The sequence below is a fragment of the Pongo abelii genome, chromosome 13 (assembly GCF_028885655.2).
Source record: "Pongo abelii isolate AG06213 chromosome 13, NHGRI_mPonAbe1-v2.0_pri, whole genome shotgun sequence".
Classification (NCBI taxonomy): Eukaryota; Metazoa; Chordata; class Mammalia; order Primates; family Hominidae; genus Pongo; species Pongo abelii.
The window spans coordinates 119087038-119108349 of record NC_071998.2 but is presented as its reverse complement, the minus strand read 5'-3'; the positions used below and the strand labels follow the sequence as shown (position 1 = coordinate 119108349).

At 54.8% G+C, this 21312-nt stretch overlaps 1 protein-coding gene and 1 long non-coding RNA gene across 7 annotated transcripts in view; one reads left to right on the top strand and one right to left on the bottom strand.

Moving 5' to 3' along the window:
* The first annotated feature begins 269 nt into the window (after positions 1-269).
* SH2D3C (SH2 domain containing 3C) overlaps positions 270-21312 on the top strand; it is a 46773-nt gene continuing 25730 nt past the window's right edge. The window contains exons 1-3 of one of the 3 annotated variants that reach the window (XM_054520677.2): positions 270-562; positions 2417-2513; positions 10905-11382. In XM_054520677.2, coding sequence (XP_054376652.1) covers positions 2444-2513; positions 10905-11382 — 548 coding nt within the window. In that variant the 5' untranslated portion in view covers positions 270-562; positions 2417-2443. Of the gene's footprint in view, positions 563-2416; positions 2514-6680; positions 6858-10904; positions 11383-13817; positions 14201-21312 lie in introns of those variants that run through there. The other 2 variants (XM_063714449.1, XM_002820236.5) reach the window with 2 other exon arrangements.
* Positions 448-8648, bottom strand: LOC129048022 (uncharacterized). 4 transcript variants are annotated; one of them, XR_008510019.2, is made up of 3 exons: positions 7511-8648; positions 942-3734; positions 448-619 (listed from the first exon to the last, which is right to left on the bottom strand). It is a non-coding gene; the product is annotated as an uncharacterized LOC129048022 (long non-coding RNA). The 4 variants fall into 4 exon arrangements; XR_008510020.2 differs by having other exon boundaries at positions 487-619; positions 2390-3734; XR_008510018.2 differs by having other exon boundaries at positions 487-619; positions 2394-3734.

The window sequence follows — 21312 nt, the reverse complement described above, 5'->3', positions numbered from 1 at the left end:
TCGGCGCGTCACCGCCCGCGGCCCCTCCTCCGCCCTCGGAGGTGGGGCCCCGCGCTCGGCACCTGGCTGCGAGCGCTCCGCCGCGTGCCTCAGTTTACCCCCACATGCCGGTTGCCGCGGAGAGCCCCTTCCTCCCCGGCTCGGAGTGCCCCCCCCAGAGGCGAAGGCGGGAGGCGCGGAGGGAGCGTCCTGCGGCCCTGGGAGGAGAGAACGGCCCCCGCCTCCGCCTCCCCCGGTCCCCGCCACCCTCCGTTGACATGGCAACCGACGGCCGCCAGGGGGCGCGGCGGCACTGGAGGCGACGAGCAAGCAACGCCCGGGCCTTCTATCGCTGAGGCCTGGCTCTCCGGGAGGCAGGGATGGGACCTGCAGGACTCCCACCTCCGCTGAGTCGTGCCGGAGCTGGTAGGGCCCGAGGCAGTAATCGCAAAAAACAGCTACCATTTTCTCAGCACTCTTGTGTACTCAGGAAGTGCTAGGCGTTCCCGCCGAATCCTGAATCAACAGCCCCATAGTCAGGATCACTAACCCATTTTGCAGAAGAGGACGTTGAGGCTCAGAGGTGAGGTCATGTGCCCAAGGTCACACGGCGACAAAGCTGGGACCCGAACCTGGGTGTCTGAGTGAAGGGGATTCCCTTGACTCACGCTATTCGCTGTTGGGCCAGGAGGACAGCAGTGGGGAGGCCTGCTGTCCTTCTGCAGGCGCGAGCTCACCGTTCACCCCCCCATCTCCCTCCCCCATCGCGCCCATCCCTTCCCTCGCATCTTCCTGGCTCCAGCGGCCCCCAGATTCCCCCTCCAGCTCTGCCCAAGGACAGCCTCCGGCAAAGCCGTCTTTTCTGCCTCCTCTGCCCCGCTTCAATCTGCCCCCTCCTCTCCAGCCCTCTGCGGTTGGATCCTGAGACCTAGCCCCCAGTCTGGCCTCTGTCCCCGAAGAACCTGAATGTGACATTGGAGGCTCTTTCCAGTTCACACTCCACCCCCCAGGCTGTGGCCATGCAAATCTCTCTACTGTCTCCAGAAGCCTTCCTGCGTTCAGGGCGGTGCTCCTCTGATCCCACACTCCCCCAGACTCTCGGTACCCTCTCTTCCTGCAAGAAGCCATTGGGGTGGGCGCGGTGGCTCACGCCTGTAATCCCAGCACTTTGGGAGGCCAAGGCAGGCGGATCACAAGGTCAGGAGTTGGAGCCAGCCTGGCCAATACGTTGAAACCCCGTCTCTACTAAAAAGACAAAAATTAGCCAGGCGTGGTATTGGGCGCCTGTAGTCCCAGCTACTCGGGAGGCTGAGGCAGGAGAATTGCTTGAACCCAGGAAGTGGAGGTTGCAGTGAGCCGAGGTCTTGCCACTGCACTTCAGCCTGGTGAGAGAGTGAGACTCCGTCTCAAAAAAAAAGCCCTCGGGGTGCAGCTCTCACCCCACACTGCTTAGCCTCAAAGCCTCCTAGGAGGAGGCAGGAATGGCTTTGGTGACCTTGATGTCACAAGAGGTCTTGTTCTGGGGAAGGGCACTACCAGGGAGGGGCTGGAAGGTCAGGCTGAGGAGGAAGGAGCCCTCTCCTGAGAGTAACGTGGAGCAAGAGAGGGGTTTAGGCAGGGAGTGACGTAGGGTCGGCTTCATGGGTTACACTATTAGAAGCAGGAGGCTGTTCACTATATTGGAGGTGGGGAGGATAAGGAGTGAGACCATAAAAATTTTAGTAATGACAACTTATTGACGGAAAATAAATGGTCCAAGCCCTACACTTGGCACTTTATGGGAATTATCTCGGTTGCCACTCAACCACATGGGTACTGTTGTCACCTCCATTGTACACATCAGGATTCTGAGACGCAGAGGTGACATCACTTGGCCTGGGTCAAACAGCTGGTCAGTGACCATACTGGTATTTGAACCAGGTCAGTCTGGCACAAACCCCAGCACTTCCCCATCTCAGGGCCCTGCCCCTCTGGCCTAGGGGTGGAGCCACGGCATTGCTGGGGCAGGGCACCACCGGTCTAAGCAGTAGTGCGGTGGGCGGGGATCTGTGGTGGGCTTGTGTGGCCTCCATTATCCGACTATAGCTCAAGCCAGGGCCTGCCGTTTCCCATGAGCCCTCCCTAAGTCACATCCTGTGGGCAAAGGCCCTAGCAGAAGTTCCGGTGGAGTTGTCACCTACACCCCGCCATCCCTGGTCTGAACCCCAACATCCGCCTGCCACTTCCCCTTGGGGCCTCAGGGCCTCAGTCCCCACTGTGGGATGCAGGCAGGCAAGAGAGGCAGGAAAGGCCGGAAGCCTGTCAGAAAGCTACCCAGGCTGCTACCCAGAAAGCTACCCAGGTCCGGGGCCCCAGGTCACCAAGCTGGCAAAACCCAGGCAGAAATAAGAAGAAATGAGTGATTTCTCACTGACTGGAAACGTTTCCTGCTTCCCAGGGATCGGCTAAGCTGGCAAGGCTGAGCATGTGGTCCGTCCTCCTTGGTAGATGTCTGCCCCAAGAGAGCCGCTGGTCCTGCTGCCATTTAACAGAAGGTGAGGGCAGCACAGGAAAGGGAGGCGCTGGACAGCTGTCTGACCCCGGCCTGGACCCCCTGTTTTCCTCTGAGCAGAGACAGACGGGAAGCATAGGAGGGAAGAAGAAGATGGGTTTATGGAATGGGCTGCTCTTGGCTGCTGGTGCACCTGAAGAGACAGTGGGTCAACTGGATAGCAGGGGTACAGGACAGAGAACAGCCTGCGATAACCACAACCCTCTAAAATCACAAAAGTTGCCTGTTCGCAGTGGCTCACACCTGTAATCCCCACTTTTGGAAGAGGAGGCAGGTGAATCACCTGAGGTCAGGAGTTCGAGACCAGCCTGGCCAACATGGCGAAACCCCGTCTCTACTAAAAATAGGAAAAGTAGCTGGGCGTGATGGCACGCGCCTGTAATCCCAGCTACTCGGGAGGCTGAGGCAGGAGAATCACTCGAACCTGGGAGGTGGAGGTTGCAGTGAGCCAGGATTGTGCCACTGCACTCCAGTCTGGGCAAAAGAGTGAGACTCCATCTCAAAAAAAAAAAAAAAACCTGGCCGGGTGCAGTGGCTCATGCCTGTAATCCCTGCACTTCGGGAGGCCGAGGCAGGTGAATCACCTGAGGTCAGGAGTTCGAGACCAACCTGGCCAACGTGATGAAACCCCGTCTCTAATAAAAATACAGAAAATTAACCGGATGTGGTGGCGCCTGTAATCCCAGCTACTCAGGAGGTCTGAGGCAGAAGAATCACTTGAGTCCGGGAGTGATTGCAGAGTCCAGGTAGGTTGCAGTGAGCTGTTGCACCCAGCCTGGGCAACAAGAGCGAAACTCTGTCTCCAATCAATCAATCAATTAATCACAGAAGTTCTGCCCACACTAGCCAGGAACTGACTCAGTGCCTGGCCTGGGGTTGACTTGCATTGTCTCCCTGAAACTCTCCAGCAGCCCTATTAGGAGGTTGCTATTATTAGACCCAAGTTACGAAAGGGGAAATTGAGGCCCAGATTGGTGTGGTCTGCCCCAGGCTACACAGCCAGGAAGCTATGAAGCTGGGATTCAAAGCCAGGTCTCTTTACTCTCAAAGCCCAGGGTCATTTGCCATCATCCCACACTGTCCCCAATGTCAGGTCAACTGAGGGAGAAGCATCTATTGAGCACCCGTGATCCAGTCCTCATATGGAAGGGAGCTAGCGTGGATGGGTAAGGCCCCGTCCTCTCTCAGAAGGCTTCAGGTCTGTCTGGAACATACAAATAAGGACACAAGGGGATTAAATCAAAATGATATTCTTGGTATAAATATTTTATTTCGTTGCCATGAGATCATGTAAGGGATGTTATATTTATCCTATTTTACTGATGGGAAAAAAAAAAAAAGAGGCTCAGAGAGGTGACATGACTTGCCCAAGGTCATGGAGGTGGGGATTGAATCCAGGATTGCATGGGCCTGATGCCTTTGACGATGAAGTTTAAGGTCTCCAACTTTGCCCCTCTGCCCTGTCTGTGAGCCTGTCTTCTCCCTCCTCTCCACAGGCCCCCCACACTGTCCCTGCTTGAGTCACAGACTGAGGAAGAGGGGCAAGGATAGGGGACAGAAGTGAGAGCAGGTGGCTGGGCGTGGTGGCTCACGCCTGTAATCCCAGCACTTTGGGAGGCTGAGGCTGGAGGATCACCTGAGGTCAGGAGTTCGAGACCAGCCTGAGCAACATAATGAAACCCCGTCTCTACTAAAAAATAAATAAATAAATTAGCCAGGCCTGGTGAGGCGCGCCTGTAATCTCAGCTACTCGGGAGGCTGAGGCAGGAGAATTGCTTAAACTCGGGAGGCAGAGGTTGCAGTACTAAGATTGCACCACTGAACTCTATCCTGGGTGACAAGAGTTTTTTTTTTTTAAAGTCTCTGTCTTAAGTTTTTTTAAGACTCTGTCTCAAAAAAAAAAAAAAAAAAAGAAAAGAAAGAAAAGAAAAAGGAAAAAGAAATGAGTTCAGGGATCCTGGGGCACTATAGCCTCAAGCCAACCTGCAGGGATCCAAAGGAGGTAAAAGCCTGAGGCGGCGAGGGCAGAGCTGCATTCCCGGGGGTGTGGGGCCAGCCTGAGTGAAGGCCTGGAGGCAGGAAAGCACTCGGGAGTGTTCAGGGCAGGGGACCATGGGCCGGGCTGGCCTGCCCTCCAGTGCAAGCTGAAGAGCTCCTGCAGGACAGCCACCCACCGGCAGGTCCTCGGCCGCACTTCTAACGGCCACTCCAGGCAGCACAAAGGGGGCTCTGAGCTCAGCGGAGCCACCACACTGAGCCCTATTCATTCTCCTAGGGGTGCCAGAAACTGCCGTGGCTCCCGGGCCAAGAGCAGACAGGCCCCAGCACTGACGAGGTGCCTCTGCCGCAGCAACACAGCATCTCTGTGGCTGAGATTCCCAGGTCCTGTGTCTTGTGCCTGCCTGTCCCTGTCAGGATTCCCTGTCCTGTGCCAATCTGCCCCTTATCTGTGCCCATCTCACAGCAACCACAGCCAGGGCTCGCGGAGGCCCACAGTGTGCTGGCTTGGACCAGTGTTTGCTTCTCTCACCCTCCCAACAACCCCACGAAGTGGGAGCTGCTGTGGCTCCATTTAACAGGTTAGGAAACTGTGGCCCAGAGAGGCAAAGTGTCTTGTGCGGGATCACACAGCAAGTTGGGAGCAGGCCTGGCCAGGAAGCAGCACAGCCTTGGCAGCTATCCCAAGTCACACTGCAACCCCCTCCTGGGACAGAAGCCGCGTACCTACTTTCTATCTTCCGCTAGGGGACACCAGCCAGGGAGTTAGGACACTTGGTTGTCAGTCTGTCCAGTGTCTGCCTCTGCTTTTTTTTTTTTTTTTTTTTTTTTGAGATAGGGTCTCCCTCTGTCGCCAGGCTGGAGTGCAGTGGCGCGATCTCGGCTCACTGCAACCTCCGCCTCCCTGGTTCAATTCTCCTGCCTCAGCCTCCCGAGTAGCTGGGAATGCAGTTGCACATCAACACACCCGGCTAATTTTTTAAGATGTATTTTTAGTAGAAACGAGGTTTCACTATGTTGGCCAGGCTGTGCTCGAACTCCTGACCTCAGGTGATCCACCCACCTCGGCCTCCCAAGATGCTGGGATTACAGGCGTGAGCCACCGCGCCCGCCCTGGGGCTGTTACTGTTAATGGAGGATGCAGGAAGTGCCGTATCAGATGGCAGTGGACTCCTCTCACAGCCTGGGTTGCCAGCCTGGGGTCCAGGATAAAACGCTGAACCCACGCAGGTGGGCAGGTTGGCTGCATACCTCCCACTTCTCCCCATTCTAGAAATCAGGTTACTGAGGCTTGGGAGGTGGAAGTAGCTGGGATTGGCAGCCCTGGCTCTTGGGCCCCGCCCCCAGCCCCAGCAGCTGCTGACACCCTTTGCAGATGTCCAGGATGGCCCGTGGAGGGGAGGTTGCATTTCCTCATCTCGGTCTGCCCACCTGAGCATGCACACGTGGGAAGTTTGTAGGGTTGAAAGGCACCAGCCCGTGGGTTAAGGGGCCTAGAAGGGAGAGTTGTGGCCCAGTCTGGGCCAGCAACCAGCTGTGTTACCTGAGGAAATCCCTCTGCCTCTCTGTGCCTCGGTTTCACCATCTCTGTCCAGTGGGTACAGTGGAACACATGATGACATCTCCCTGATAGCTTGGAAAGCGGTGACTGTGCTTTGGTAGGCACCGATTCTGTGCCAGACCCTACACCCACAGCTGAACACAATGAAGTGGGCACTGCGAGTACCCCTGGTTCACAGGGAGGAGGTCACACCGTGGCGAAATGGCCAGCCAAGAGTGGAACTTGGGTCTGGGGGGCCCAGAGTCGACAGGCCTGACCACAGCACTCTCCCATCTGCGGCTGCCAGTCCCTCTCCTGGGTACAGAGGCTGAGAAGCAACTGCCCTGCACACAGGCCTGACTCCCCTCACCTTCCCAGCCTGACGGCCAGGCCCCCTGACAGCTGTTGGCAGGTCCCCAGCGGCCCCCAGCCCACTGGGCTCCATTCCCAGAGCCTGCGGCCTGCTCCTTAGACCTTCCAGGTCCCATGGGCTTACGGGCTGCCCCCTGTCCCTGCTGCTGAGGCCAAGCAGGCGGCCCACAGGGGCCAGGGCTAGGAGAGGCCCCAGCCCCCGCCCCCTGCGGAGAGGGTGGGGAGGGTGGAGCTGTGGGAGTTTCACTGGTTTAAAAATACACAGAGGAAGCGAGTGAGAGAAAGGGGAAGGGGAGGTGGGAGAGGCACCTCAACTTTGATGTCCAGAGCCTTGAGTGGCCACTCGCAAGCTGGCCAAGGGCTTCACACAACTTGCCAAGATGACAGAGGGGACCAAGAAGACCAGCAAAAAGTTCAGTGAGTGCGGGGTGCCGTCTGCACTGTCCTCCATCCCTGGCTCTCCTCTGGGCCTCCCTCTGCATCTGTTTCTTCATCACTGTCTCATTTCTGTTTCTCTCTCTCTCACTCTTTTTCTTTTTTTGTTTTTTTACTTTTGGACACCAGTGTCTGTCACCCAGGCTGGAGTGCAGTGGCACAATCTCGGCTCACTGCAGCCTTGACCTCCCAGGCTCAAGTGATCCTCCCACCTCAGCCTCCTAAGTAGCTAGGCAAGTAGCTAGGACTCCAGGCACAATTAAATTTTTTTTTTGGCCGGGTGGGGTGGTGGCTCACGCCTGTAATCCCAGCAGTTTGGGAGGCCGAGGCGGGTGGATCACCTGAGGTCAGGAGTTTGAGACCAGCCTGGCCAACATGGTGAAACCCCTCTCTACTAAAAATACAAAAAATTAGCCAGGTGTGGTGGCGCATGCCTGTAATCCCAGCTACTCAGGAGGCTGAGGCAGAAGAAACGCTTGAACCCCGGAGGTGGAGATTGCAGTGAGCGGAGATTGCACCACTGCACTCCAGTCTGGGCGACACAGTGAGATTGCATCTCAAAAAATAAATAAATAAATAAAGTAAAATAAAACTGATTTTTTAATTTTTTTGTAGAGACCGGGGTGGGGTCTCACTTTGTTGCCCAGGCTGGTCTCAATCTCCTGGGCTCAAGCGATCCTCCTGCTTCTGGCCTTGTTTCTGTTTCTCTTTGTCCATGTCTCTGCAGACGTCTCTGCTTCTGGGCATCCCGTGGCTTTCTGGCTGTCACTCTGGCCCAGCATCTCTGTCTCTCCCTCTGACTGACTTCGTTCTCCATCTCTGTGCTTCTCTTGTCTCTGTCTCTTTATCTCCCCACTGTGTCTCTCGATCTGTGCAGTCCACCATGTCTCTGGCTGTTTCTGACCTCGCAGCCGGGCAGGGGAGGCGTTCGCACACTCCATCCCCTGCCCGCAGGCCTGGGCTCACATGGGATCCCAGGTGGGGAGTTACTGGGGCGGCAGGGGGATGGGGGCGTCATGGGATCCCAGGTGGGGAGTTACTGGGGCGGCAGGGGGATGGGGGCGTCATGGGATCCCAGGTGGGGAGTTACTGGGGCGGCAGGGGGATGGGGGCGTCATGGGATGCTGTCCCACATTCCCAACAGCAGTGAGGCTGGGACCCAACACTTAGGTGGGGAAAGAGCCCAGAGCTACTACAACCAGGCTCCAGGGTGAGGGGCCACACTCGCCCACTGCTCTGTTTTCCTGTGTCTGTCCTTCCCAGTCCCAGCAAACTTTTTCTGTCTCCTGATTCCTTTGATCTGACCCCACCAGGGTGGGGGACGGGTGGTGTAAAGGGCAGTGATTGTGACTGCATTTCCCAGATGGCAATGCTGAGGCCCGGAAACTTGCCTGAGGTCACACAGACTATTGAGCAGGGCCCAATCCCAGACCCTGGACTCTGGGCCTCAGTTTCCCTCCTGGCCCCCACTATCTCCTCCTGGTGCCCAGGAGGCAAAACCAGTGGTGCTGAGAAAGAAGGCGGTTGGAGGTCCTCCCTCTGGCCACTGATGCAATTTCCACCCCCACCGCATGCAGCGGAAGGGCAGAGCGGCCACATTTGCCAACCACGTTTCTCAGGAGACCAAGGCAATAACCAAATAGGGCTGGCAGGGCTGGGAAGCAAATCCCTGAGCACTGACCCAGCTGTGCCGAGCCCTGGGCCTGTGTCCAGGCTCAGCCATGGCCTTGCTGTGTGACCCTGGGGGAGTCCCTCCCCATTGCTGGGCCTCAGTTTCCTCCCTTGTCAACTGGGGGCATCCTACCTGCATCCCAGCACAGGCGTGAACAGCTGAGGAGGTGGAGGATGCTGAGGATGTGGAAAATGCCAGAGTTTCTCCTTTTTGCTCATCTGGAGGCTGTGGGGAAGTCAGTTGGTGGTGGCTGTGAGAAGGGACAGTCCCACAGCTGGGGGCAGGGGGAGGGAACTCACATGCACCCCCGCGGAAACCAGGAGATGGTATCACCCCAGCCGTTCCTCTTGAGTCTGGAGCTGGGCTCAGCTGACAGGAAGGAGAGAACCACAGATGGTGCGACCCTCAGGCTCGCAATAACCCCCTCCTCATTCCACCCCCACCCCAGGTGCACAGAGGCTGGCTGGAACACCCCCCAACCCCCTACACGAGCACAAAACATGCATACCTGCTCCACCTACCAGCAGTGTGACCTCAGTTCATTACACTGCTCTGAATCTCAATTTTCGCATCTGGAAAATGGGGATTAAACTGTGTCACTGAGTTATGCTGAGAATTCATGCAGCACATGTTTGGCAGATGCAGAATCATTTTCAGAAAATTTTAAATTATTATTATTAGTGGCCAGGCAAGGTGGCTCACCCCTGAAATCCCAACACTTTGGGAGGCCGAGGTGGGTGGATCCCTTGAGGTCAGGAGTTTGAGACTAGCCTGGCCAACATGGTGAAACCCTGTCTCTACTAAAAATACAAAAACCAGCTGGGCGTGGTGGCACGTGCCTGTAATCCCAGCTACTCGGGAGGCTGAGGCAGGAGAATCGCTTGAACCCAGGAGGTGGAGGTTGCAGTGAGCCAGGATTGCACCACTGCACTCCAGCCTGGGTGACAGAGCGAGACTCTGTCTCAAAAGAAAAATAAATAAATAAATAATTATTACTATTAGAGACAGGCTGTTGCTCTGTTGCTCAGGCTGGAGTGCAGTGGTGCCATCATAGTGCACGGCAACCTTGAACTCCTGGTTTCAAGCCATCCTCCTGCCTCAGCCTCCCAAGTAGCTGGGATTACAGGCACAAACCAGCACGTCCAGCTAACTTTTTATTTTTATTTATTTATTTATTTATTTATTTTGAGATGGAGTCTCACTCTTGTCGCCCAGGCTGGAGTGCAATGGCGCAACCTCGGCTCACTGCAACCTCCACCTCCAGGATTCAGGCTATTATCCTGCCTCAGCCTCCCAAGTAGTTGGGATTACAGGCATGCACCATGCCCGGCTAATTTTTGTATTTTTAGTAGAGACAGGGTTTCACCATGTTGACCAGGCTGGTCTCGAACTCCTGACCTCAGATGATCCGCCCGCCTCAGCCTCCCAAAGTGCTGGGATCACAGGCGTGAGCCATGGCACCAAGCCTTACTTTTTTATTTTTTGTAGAGACAGGGTCTTGCTATGTTGCCGAGGCTGGTTTTGAACTCCTGACCTCAAGCAATCCTTCTGGCTCATCTTTCCAAAGTGTTGGGATGACAGGTGTGAGCCACCACACCCAGCCCAGAGACATTTATTGTCATCATCATCATCATCATAGTCTTTGCTAATTCTGATTGAGGCTATTGTGTGCCAAGCACCATGTTAAGCGTGTTATTTATAAGCTTTTCTTTCTTTTTCATTTTATTATTTTTTTAAATTTTGAGACGGAGTTTTGGTCTTATTGCCCAGGCTGGAGTGCAATGGTGCAGTCGCAGCTCACTGCAACCTCCGCCTCCCGGGTTCAAGCAATTCTCCTGCCTCAGCCTCCCAAGAAGCTGGGATTACAGGTGTGCCACCACACCCGGCTAATGTTTGTATTTTTAGTAGAGAAGGGGTTTCATCATGTTGTCCAGGCTGGTCTCGAACTCCTGACCTCAGGTGATCCACCCGCCTCAGCCTCCCAAAGTGCTGGGATTACAGGCATGAGCCACCATGCCTGGCCTGAGCTTTTTTGTAATTCTCACATTGCCCTAGTGGGTAGGTGCTAGAATCTCTATTTTACTGATGTGGAGAATGAGGCTCAGCTTAGAGAGGTCAAGTGACTTGCCTAAGGTCACACAGCTAGGATGTGAAAGAGCAGGAATTCAAGTCCAGGGCCACGTGACCCCAAAGCTCCCATCTTATACCACTTCTAGGGGTGTGTTAACAATTTTAGAAGGGGTGTCCGGGAAGCCGGCAGCCCTCTTCAGCCCCTCACCGAGTGAAACTGCAGGAATTGTTCATTATTATCACTGACGTTGTCATTAACTTCTTTTCCTTCCCTTCCCCTCTGCTAGAGTTCTTCAAGTTCAAGGGCTTTGGGAGTCTCTCCAACCTCCCTCGGTCCTTCACTCTGAGACGATCCTCAGCTCCCATCAGTAGGCAGTCCCACCTGGAGCCTGACACCTTTGAAGCCACGCAGGATGACATGGTGACGGTGCCCAAGAGTCCCCCAGCCTATGCCCGCTCCAGTGACATGTACAGCCACATGGGCACCATGCCTCGCCCCAGCATCAAGAAAGCACAGAACTCACAGGCTGCCCGGCAGGCCCAGGAGGGGGGTCCCAAGCCCAACCTGGTACCCCGAGGTGTACCCGACCCCCCGGGCTTGGAGGCAGCCAAAGAGGTGATGGTGAAGGCCATTGACCCTCTAGAGGACACCCCAGCAATGGAACCCAACCCTTCAGCAGTGGAGGTAGACCCCATCAGTAAGCCTGAGGTCCCCACAGGAGACATAGAAGAGGAGAGACCTCCCAGGGACGTGCACTCAGAAAGGTAGGTGCCCAGGGGCTGGTTGGGACCTGCAGGGATGGCTTCTGTTTTTTTCTTTTTCTTTTTTTTTTTGACAGAGTGTTGCTCTGTCTCTCAGGCTGGAGTGCAGTGGTGTGATCCCGGTTCACTGCAACCTCTGCCTCCCGGGTTCAAGCAATTCTCCTGCCTCAGCCCCCCGAGTAGCTGGGACTACAGGCGCCCAACACCATGCCTGGCTAATTTTTGTATTTTTAGTAGAGACAGGATTTCACCATGTTGGCCAAGCTGGCCTCGAACTCCTGACCTCAGGTGATCTGCCTGCCTCGGCCTCCCAAAGTGCTGGGATTACAGATGTGAGCCACCGGGCCCAGGCTTCTTTTTAACCCAGTACACATCTGGGTTAAAAAGAAAAAAACCTACACATTAACCAGGTGCTTACTGTAGACCAGGTACTGTGCTAAACCCTTTACTTGTAATTAGCAAAAGAAAACTGGCAAGGAGAGACTGTTACTGTTTCCATAGGACAGATGAGGAAGCTGAGATTCACAGAGTGACATCATCTGCCTCAGGCAGGGTGCATATTTGCTAATGACAAAGCCAGCATGTGAACCGAGACCTCCTGCCTCCAAAGCCCCAGTCAGCCTCTAGCATGGGCCCTCAGCTGCTGGATGGGTCCTAAACCCAGTCACTAGACCCCTTCCCTGAACCCCCTCACCCAAATCGTCACCGTTAGTTCTGCTGAACAATACCTCCACCTAGTCTAGAAAATCATTTGTCAGCTTACTTTGGTTATAGGGTGAGTTGACTTCATGTAAAAATACAAATTGTGATGATAGGACAATAGCTCCCATTTAGTAAGCATTTTTACTGGGTATCAAAACAAATATCTCACTGAAAACTCCATAGAAGATTCAATCATTAAGGCTGGGTGCGGTGGCTCATGCCTGTAATCCTAGTATTTTGGGAGGCTAGGAGTTTGAAAACAGCCTGGCCAACATGGTGAAACCCCGTCTCTACTAAAAATACAAAAACTAGCAGGGCGTGGTGGCGCGTGCCTGTAATCCCAGTTACTCAGGAGGTGGAGGCACGAGAATTGCTTGAACTTGGGAGGTGGAGGTTGCAGTGAGCCGAGATCACACCACTGTACTCCAGACTGGGCAACAGAGCAAGACTCAGTCTCGAAAAAAAAAAAAGATTCAATTATTAGCCCCACTTACAGAGTGGGAAACTGAGACTCAGCCAAGGTTACACAGAACTGGGATTTGAGCAGGAATCTGCTTGCTTCCAGAGGCTGCACACTCATGTACAACATTAGACTCACCACCTTCTCAATCCTAGGGCCATGCCTTTCACACCCTGGGAGACCCCTCAATCCCAGCCAAAGGAGTCCCCGGCTTTTCAATCCTTAGAACCTTTGTCTCAACCACACCAGTCACATGTGCCTGTCGAAATAAGAAAAAAAGTCAGCTGGCCGGGTGCAGTGGCTCACGCCTGTAATCCCATCACTTCGGGTGGCCGAGGTAGGCAGATCACAAGGTCAGGAGTTCGAGACCAGCCTGGCCAAAGAGACCAGCCTGACCAACATGGTGAAACCCTATCTCTACTAAAAATACAAAAATTAGCCGGGCATGGTGGCGGGCACCTGTAATCCCAGCTACTCGGGAGGCTGAGGCTGCAGAATTGCTTGAACCTGGGAGGCAGAGGTTGCAGTGAGCCAAGATCACGCCATTGCACTCCAGCCTGGGCGGCAAAGCGAGACTCCAACTCAAAAAAAAAAAAAAAATGCCAGCTGAGCAAAAGCAATTGTAGGGCCAGAGTTCTGGGACCTTTCTTTCTTTCTTTCTTTCTTTTTCTGGTAACTTTCTTGAGCAGCTTTTTCCTGAGACACCAAGCACAGCCTCTGTCTCTGAGCTGTAATTGCCTAGACCCCTGATCAGTGAGGACGACCACGTAAAGGGGTAGAGTGAATCCAGTCCAGATTCTGCCTCTTACTGGCTGCATGACTGGACAAATCTCTTCCTCTCTTGGAGCCTCAGTTTCTCATCTGATAAATGGACATAACAATAGCACCTACCTGGTCGGTTTGTGGTGAGGATTCAAGAATAACATACCTGTAAAATCTCAACACAGTGGCTGGCATGCTGCACTCAGTAAATGGGAATGCTGTATTTACGATTAATAGAACTCATGTTTTTCCACCATCCCCGGCTGCCTTCTGCCATCCCCTCCTACATTCGTCCTCATTCGGGCGTAGAGGACCAACGATTGTATGTAGCTGAGAGGGCCTGATGATGGGTCTTGGGGCGTTCTAAGACACCCCAAGGTATGAGACTGCACCGGGAGCCTAGCCCCTCCCACCCAGGGAAGCCGAGTTTCGCGGGAGCGGGGCGGGGCGGGGTGGGGCGAGGCGAGGCGGAGTTGAGGGCGTGTCTAGGGGCGTGGTCTACCCACGCTGCGCGGAGAGCGGCTGGGGAAGCGAGCGTTGGAGCCGGGAGGGCGAGGCGGAGGGGTGTGCTAGGGGGCGCGGCCTTCCCGACACTGACTGATGGGGAGGGGGCGGAGCGAGACCGCCGGCGGAGGGCCGTGTCCGAGGCGGAGAGCGTCCTTCCCTGCCGGTGGAGTAGGCGGTGGAGCGGGGCCAGGCAAGGAGCGCAGGGGCGTGTCTGGGGGCGTGGCCTACAGGTCAGTCTCCGCCCCCGGAGTCCGGCACTGAACTCCGCAGCTCCGTGGCCTGAGAAAGGCGGGAGCCGCTGGGATTAGGAGGTCCCCGGGCTGCCGGCGGCGACAGCGGGGGAAGCATGACTGCTGTGGGCCGAAGGGGCCCCGTGCTGGGGTCCCGAGGGTGAGTGACCGAGCTGGGCCTGGGGAGGGCCAGCGGGGAGCAGGAGAGGTCGAAGGAGGAAATCTGCACCCCTGGGGCAACTGACAAATTTGGGGGTGGGGTTAGCATCAGGGACTTTTCTAAGCCAGCTTTCTTTGGGTGTAACTTTGTCACCGCAGGTCAGGCATCTGCTTATCTACTCTACACAACAGCCCCAGGAGAGAGGTACTACTATCACCCCCATTTTACAGACGAGGAAAGAAAGGTTTGCCTGCCGAGTTTGACACAGCCAGTGAGCATCAGAACCAGGGTTTAATCCCAGCTTCCTGGCCCATGCTGTTAACACCTGGGAAGCACATTCCTCTCCAGCAGGGCCAGGGCCGCTGAGAAAGGTGGTCTTGAGAAACCTTGAGAATGGCAAGTCCAGGACCCAGCCCAAGCCTTCTTCCCCCGTGGACAGAGCCCTGGTGGGCCTAGCAGTGCCTCTGGCATCATGCTTAGCCAGGAGCTGACCAAGGAAATGGAGAGACTCTTCCCCTCCAGCATCTGGAGTGTCCCGAGGAGGATGGGGTTAGCAGACCAGATTGAGCCCCCTTCTGGTGCCCTGGGACCCAGTGCTCCATCTGCCCCCCAGGGACTGTTGAACATTCCTTCCAGAAGTCCCTGAACCTCAACCCTGTGCCCTGGAGTCAGGGGAGCAGCCTGACCCATGAGATCTCAGACTAGCCCTGCCCCATTCTGGTCCTTAGTCTCCTCAGTAGCCCAGATGGGCCTGAGATGGTCTCTGAGGATCCATCCAGTTTGGGGAGGAGGACATTTGGGAAATGCCAGTGAGCAAGTTCAGGGGCCCTGTTCCTGAGTGTCTAGAGGAGGCCATCCCAGGCCTAAGCTGGGGAGACAGTGTCCCTCCCCCACCCCTGGGGAGGCAGGGTGCACCTGGAGCAGGAGGAAGGAAGGGGAAGAGGTGAGGCTGCAGGGGTTTCCTGGTGTCCTGTTCCCTGCTGAGATCATGGGGATGAAGAGGAAGGAGGGAGGAGGGACCTTTAGCTCCCCCGCCTAAAAAAGGAAAGCACCAGCCTAGCCTGCCCCCTACCTCCCAAGGACCCTCAGTCTTCTGCAGGTCCCAGAGAGGCACCCTCCCTCCTCAATCCATGTTACAGAGGAGGAAGCAGAGGCCTGGAGAGGGGCAGGAAGCCCCAGCACTCCCTACCCCACGCCCACCCACACTGGATTTGTCAGGGGAGGATCCCACCAGGCATGATCACCAGCTGACAACCAGCAAGCACCTGACAGGTGTTGTCTAGCTCAACACTAGACTGGGGTGTGAGGTGGGAGCCTACTTGCTCCATTTTGCCAGTGAGGAGACTGAGGCTTAGAGAGGGGAAGGGACTCTCCTGGGGTCACAGAAATTGGGTGTCAGGCCTCACTATTTGATCCCAGGCCTGACTAGCTTCTAAGCCCAAGCTCTTAACCACTAGGGCCACATTTCTCCTCCTGCAAGGAAAAATCTCAAAGCTTTTTCTTTTGTTTTTTCTTTATTTCTTTTTTTTTTTTTTCGAGATGGAGTTTCGCTCTTGTTGCTCAGGCTGGGGTACAATGGTGTGATCTTGGCTCACCGCAACCTCCGCCTCCTGGGTTCAAGCGATTCTCCTACCTCAGCCTCCCGAGTAGCTGGGATTACAGGCATGCGCCACCACACCTGGCTAATTTTTTTTTTTTTTTTGTATTTTTAGTAGAGACGTAGTTTCTCCATGTTGGTCAGGCTGATCTCAAACTCCTGACCTCAGGTGATCCGCCCGCCTCAGCCTCCCAAAATGCTGGCATTACAGGCATGAGCCCCCGCGCCCAGCCAGCTTCTTCTACCATTATTTCAAATGACTTCCCATGACCCCCTGGAAAGGAGCCCATTTTACAGATGAAGACGTTGAGATTTTTGTGAGGCTAATAACTTGCTTGAGTTGATGCAGTTAGTTGAATGGGAATGATATTCATTTTCATTTTGACTGAGGTACAGCTATGCCTCAGACACTGTTCTAGGTTCTGGGAGATAGCGGTGAGCATGGCAGACAAAACCCTGCCCTCATGGAGTCCCCATTCCGGGGAAGGGGAGACAGATGATAGACAAGATAAATGAGTTCTGTGGTCGACTAGAAGAGAAAAGCCTTACCGAGAAAATTTAAAATCAGCTCTAGAATTGGTTGGCGAAAGTGGGGAGTGGCTGGTGGTGCCAATTTAAGAAGGTCAGCCAGAAAGAAAGGCTCAGTGAGGAAGTGGTGTTTGAACAAAGGAGACGAAGGGACAAACCCTCTTGCTGTCTGGGAAGGAGCATACCAGGCCAAAGGAACAGCGTGTATAAAGGCCCTGAGGTGGCATGTTTGGGGAACAGCAGAGACCACTGTGGCCGGGGCAGAGCAAGGTGGGGAGGACAGAGAGGGGTGGGCTGGGAGGCTGGGATGGAAATGGGAGCAGATAACGTAGGGCCTGGAAGAGCCCAGTGAGGACCTGGCTTTGGCTCTGAGCAAAACGGGAGCCATTGCTGGCCTTGAGCAGTGGCAGGCCCCACTGTGACTTATGTTTTTAAAGGACCTCTTTTTAGGATAATCTTTTCTGTGTTTGATATTTTTTTGAGACAGGGGCTTTATTCTGTTGCCCAGGCTAGAGTGCAGTGGCTCGATCATAGCTTGCAGCCTCGAACTTTTAGGAGGATCTGATTGCTGTTCTGTGTCGCTTTTTAGTGCCTCATCTGAGTGTCCTTTGCCTCCCACCTAGAGATCCAAGCCCCTACCCTCACTCCCAAGGGGCTGTTTGGAAGGAAACGGAGACTTGAGAACCAGGGGTACCCTGTGTTGCCCCTGCCCCAGCCCTGGTGCCAGGCACTGAAAACAGGCCAGGATACTCCCCCCACCACTCCATTTCCTTTTGGAATGTTGATTCTGGTCCAAGAATTCCCAACTCTCCCCAGAGTCCCACGACCCTCTCGGCCCTGCAGGGTGACGTCAGCTGCCGGGCATCTGGTAGCGATTACCCACCAGGGGTGGGGGTCGTGGTGGGCCGCGTCTGTGCAGCCTCTTCAGGCTCTGGGAGGCTAGTCCTTGTCTTCCAAAGGGGCCCAGCTGCTCCTGGCTCTCATTTCCTGTGGAGACTTTCTCACAGTCCTTGAGACCCCCGGACGCCTTGGGCTGTGGGAACTGGGCTGGCTTGGGAAGGATGGGCTGTTCCCCCGACCCCTAGCTGGATCCACATCCCCCCAAACCCTCAGGGGACCCAGTTGCAGGCTGCTGGACTTGCGTGGGGTGAGGGCTGGGGAGGATAGGGGTCAGGTACAGCAGTAGCTCAGAGGCCCACTGACTGTGTGACCTTGAGCCAGTCCCTTTTCTTCTCTGAGCCTTAGTTTCTCCATCAGTAAATTGAGAACAATGACAGCACCTGCTTCATAGAGTCACTGTGAGGACGGGATATGTCAGGTGGAGCATTTATTCTGGGCTTGGCCCAAGCAAGTACCAGTAAACAGGAGCTACTCATGCTGTAGAAGGGGAAACTGAGGCCCAATGAGAGGGACTTGCCCAGAGCCATGCCACTTCCTACCTCCCAGCGGAGGGCCCTCTCAGGCTCCACCCCATTTCCTCTTCCTGACATTGGTTCTGGGTTCTGGTTGAAATGTTGTTTTTTTGTTTGTCTGTTTCTTTGCCTTCCCTCTCTAGCTTCTCCTCCTCTGCACCCAGAAGTGGCTTCCAATGTCTGGGGGAGTCCGCCCATGTAAGGAACAGAGCAGAGAATTAGACATCAGGCCATCTGGTTCTAGTCTGAGCAGCTGCATGCCCTGGGTCAAGTTACAAGCTTCAGTTTTCTCCCCTGTAAAATGGGGCTTCGAAATCACAGGCATTCCCTTAGCCGCTAGCACTCAGTAGATGCCTTTTCTTTTCTCTCTTCTTTGGCAGGTTTTGAGACTTGGGTGGCAGCTCTCAGGGCCCAGCATCCTCAGCTACGCCCTGGGAAGAATGGCCCCTGCTCTGCCTTCTCCTCACAGGGCTGTCGCCCGTCCTGAGCTCCTGCTGGACACTGCAGCCCACTCAGGAAAACTGAGGGCTCCAGACGGTGGAGAGGGAGCAGAATGTGCTGGGCACAATGGTGGCCCATCTTGGGGAGTGGGGCAGGGCTAAAGCCAAGAGTCTTCCCAGCAGGGAATCCCACAGGCCCCATGGCTGGTGTCCTGGGAGAGATAGGGCTTTCCACCCAGCTCTTTTTGCCCAGGGCCTTTAAGGACTGAGAAGCTCAGAGCAGGCAGGTGCCTGTTGCTTCTCTGCGGTGGGTGAGTGAAGATGGGCCTGAAGGAAGGAAAGAGGCTGGGCACAGGGCTCACGCCTGTAACCCGAGCACTTTGGGAGGCCAAGGCAGGTGGATCACCTGATGCCAGGAGTTCAAGACCAGCCTGGCCAACATGGTGAAACCCCATCTCTACTAAAAATACAAAAACTAGCCGGGCATGGTGGCGCACGCCTGTAGTCCCAGCTACTCAGGAGGCTGAGGCAAGAGAATCACTTGAACCCGGGAGGTGGAGGTTGCAGTGAGCCGAGATCATGACACTGCGCTCGAGCCTGGGCAACAGAGCAAGACTCCATCTCAAAACAAACAAACAAACAAACAAACAAACAAAAAGGAAGGAAAGAAACTTCAGCCCCCCAGGAGGGGCATGGTGGGTGGGTGGCAGATCTTCATGGGTGGAGCCTGGGGCAACAAGAGGAGCCCCACATGGGCCAGGGAACCTTGCACCCCTCCTTCTCATGTGGTCCTCACAGCCCCTCTGGGAAGATAGTTATAATGTCCCCACTTTACAGATGACGAAGTTGAGCTTCAGAGAGGGAAGGCAGGGAGCCAGGGATCAGGGGCAGGGGAAAAGCTGAAAGGCAGGTGGCAGAGGTTGGGGAGGTCTCCACTTGAGGACGTATGTCCAGGCCTCAAGGCCCAAGGGAACAGACAGGGAGAGAGAGCAGACAGGCCTGTGCAGAAGACCAGGTCGCCGTCATGAAAGAGGGCCAGGGTGGGGCAGGATGGCAGCCTCTCCCCACCCCTTTTCCTACAGGGCCCCTGGGGGAACGTCACCCTTCCTTCTGGCCCAGGATGAAGGCCCTGAGGGTGAAGCTCAGATTTAAACATGCATTGGGAAAATAAGGATAATGGGTTTTAATTGCTGCTCATTAATCCAATTAATTAAGCTAATGTATGCAATAAGTGGTATCAGTTATCAGAACAAATCAGTTAATACAGGCAGTGAAAGGGGTTGGTTATTTAAATAATTAATGCTGATGATTAATGGGACTGATTTAGCTCAATCGTCACTATTATTTATTAATTGATTTCACCACTAATACGGCAGGAGAAATCTCTTTTAGGTTTGTAAAATGAGGAATAAATAAATTAATTAGTGGAGCTGAGTTTTAAAAATTGATGCTTTGATTCCTGGATTTGATCATTACAATGGGAGGGAGAGTTTTCTAGAAATCCCCAAGCAAACTGAACTCTGAAGGCTGAGTAGGAATGACCCTAGCCAAAAGGGAGTGAGGACATTCTAGGCAGAGGGAACAGCACGTGCAAAGGCCCTGAGGCTGCAGGGGGTGGAGCTCTTTGGAGGAAGTTTGAGGAGGCCAGAGTGCAAGGAAGGGAGAGGAGAGAGAAGAGATTTGACCAGCAGAGGCTGGGTCACAGATGGCCCAGCCAGGAGGACTAGACTTTGTCCTCAGGGCTGCAGGGGGCTGCTGTGACACTCATTCATTCATTCATTCAAAAAAATATATTTACTAAGTTCCTGATGGTTCCTGACATTGTCTAGACAGAAACACAAACCCTTGTCCTTGTGGGGCTGATGTTCTAGTGAGAGAAGCTAGTCCCTGCATGAGAGGAAATGCGTGCTAAGTCAGATGAGGGGTCAGGGCACAATTAAGCAGGGAAGGGAATGTGGTAGTGGAGGAAGATCACACTTTCAGAAAGGGTGGCCAGGGAAGGCCTTGCTGAGAAGGGGACATTTTAGTGAAGAACTGAAGGAGGGGTTGGGTGTGGTCGCTCACACCTGTAATCCCAGCACTTTGGGAGGCTGAGATGGGATGATTGCTCCAGCCAGGAGGTCGAGGCTACGGTGGCCATGATCTCACCACTGCATCCCAGCCTAGACGACAGAGTGAGACTCTGTCTCGAAAAAAAGAACTGAAGGGCCAGGCATGGTGGCTCTTGCCTGTAATCCCAGCACTTTTTGGGAGGCTGAGGCAGGCAGATCACCTGAGGTCAGGAGTTCAAGACCAGCCTGGCCAACATGGCGAAACACCGTCTCTGCTAAAAATACAAAAAATTAGCCTGGCGTGGTGGTGGTCACCTGTAATCCCAGCTACTTGGGAGGCTGAGGCAGGAGAATCGCTTGGACACGGGAGGCGGAGGTTGCAGTCAGCCAAGATCGTGCCACTTTACTCCAGCCTGGGCGATGGAGCGAGACTCCGTCTCAACAACAGCAACAACAACAAAAAAGAGCAGGAGGGAGGGAACCCAGGGGATATCTGCAGGAAAAATATTCCAGGCAGCAGGAATAGAAAGTGCAAAGACCCTGAGGTGGGGTGGGGGAGATGGAGCAGTGCGGGTGAGGGGGAGTGTGGTGGGCCGTGGGGTCAGTGTGCAAGGCTGTTTCCAGGACCTTGGCTCTTACTGTGACTGAAGCTGGGGGCCACGCAAGTGGGCTGGAGCAGAGGAAAGCTGTGATCTGAACTTCATTTGAACAGGACTGCTGTGGCTGCTGTGCGGGGAGAATAGGTCTCAGGGACACAGATGGAGGCAGGGAGGCCAGTGGGAGGTGGTGGTGATAGTCCAGGCAAGTGATGGCAGCAGATTGTAACTGGACATGGTCATTGTGTCTTGGACTCGTCAGAGTGTTGTAGCGCCACCCCATGGTGAGGCCATGGGGCGAAAGAGTGGCCCCAGAGCCTCAGCTTCCCTGACCTGGTCCTTTGCCCTGAGCACCCCTATAGGCTCTGGCCACCCTAGTCAGGCCTGATCTCTTGTGCAGGCACCCTGTCTCCAAGGCTCTGCCCCGTCCCAGAGCCCGAGGGGAAGTACAGGAAGCAGGAGGAAGCACTGGGTTGATCCAGTGTCCT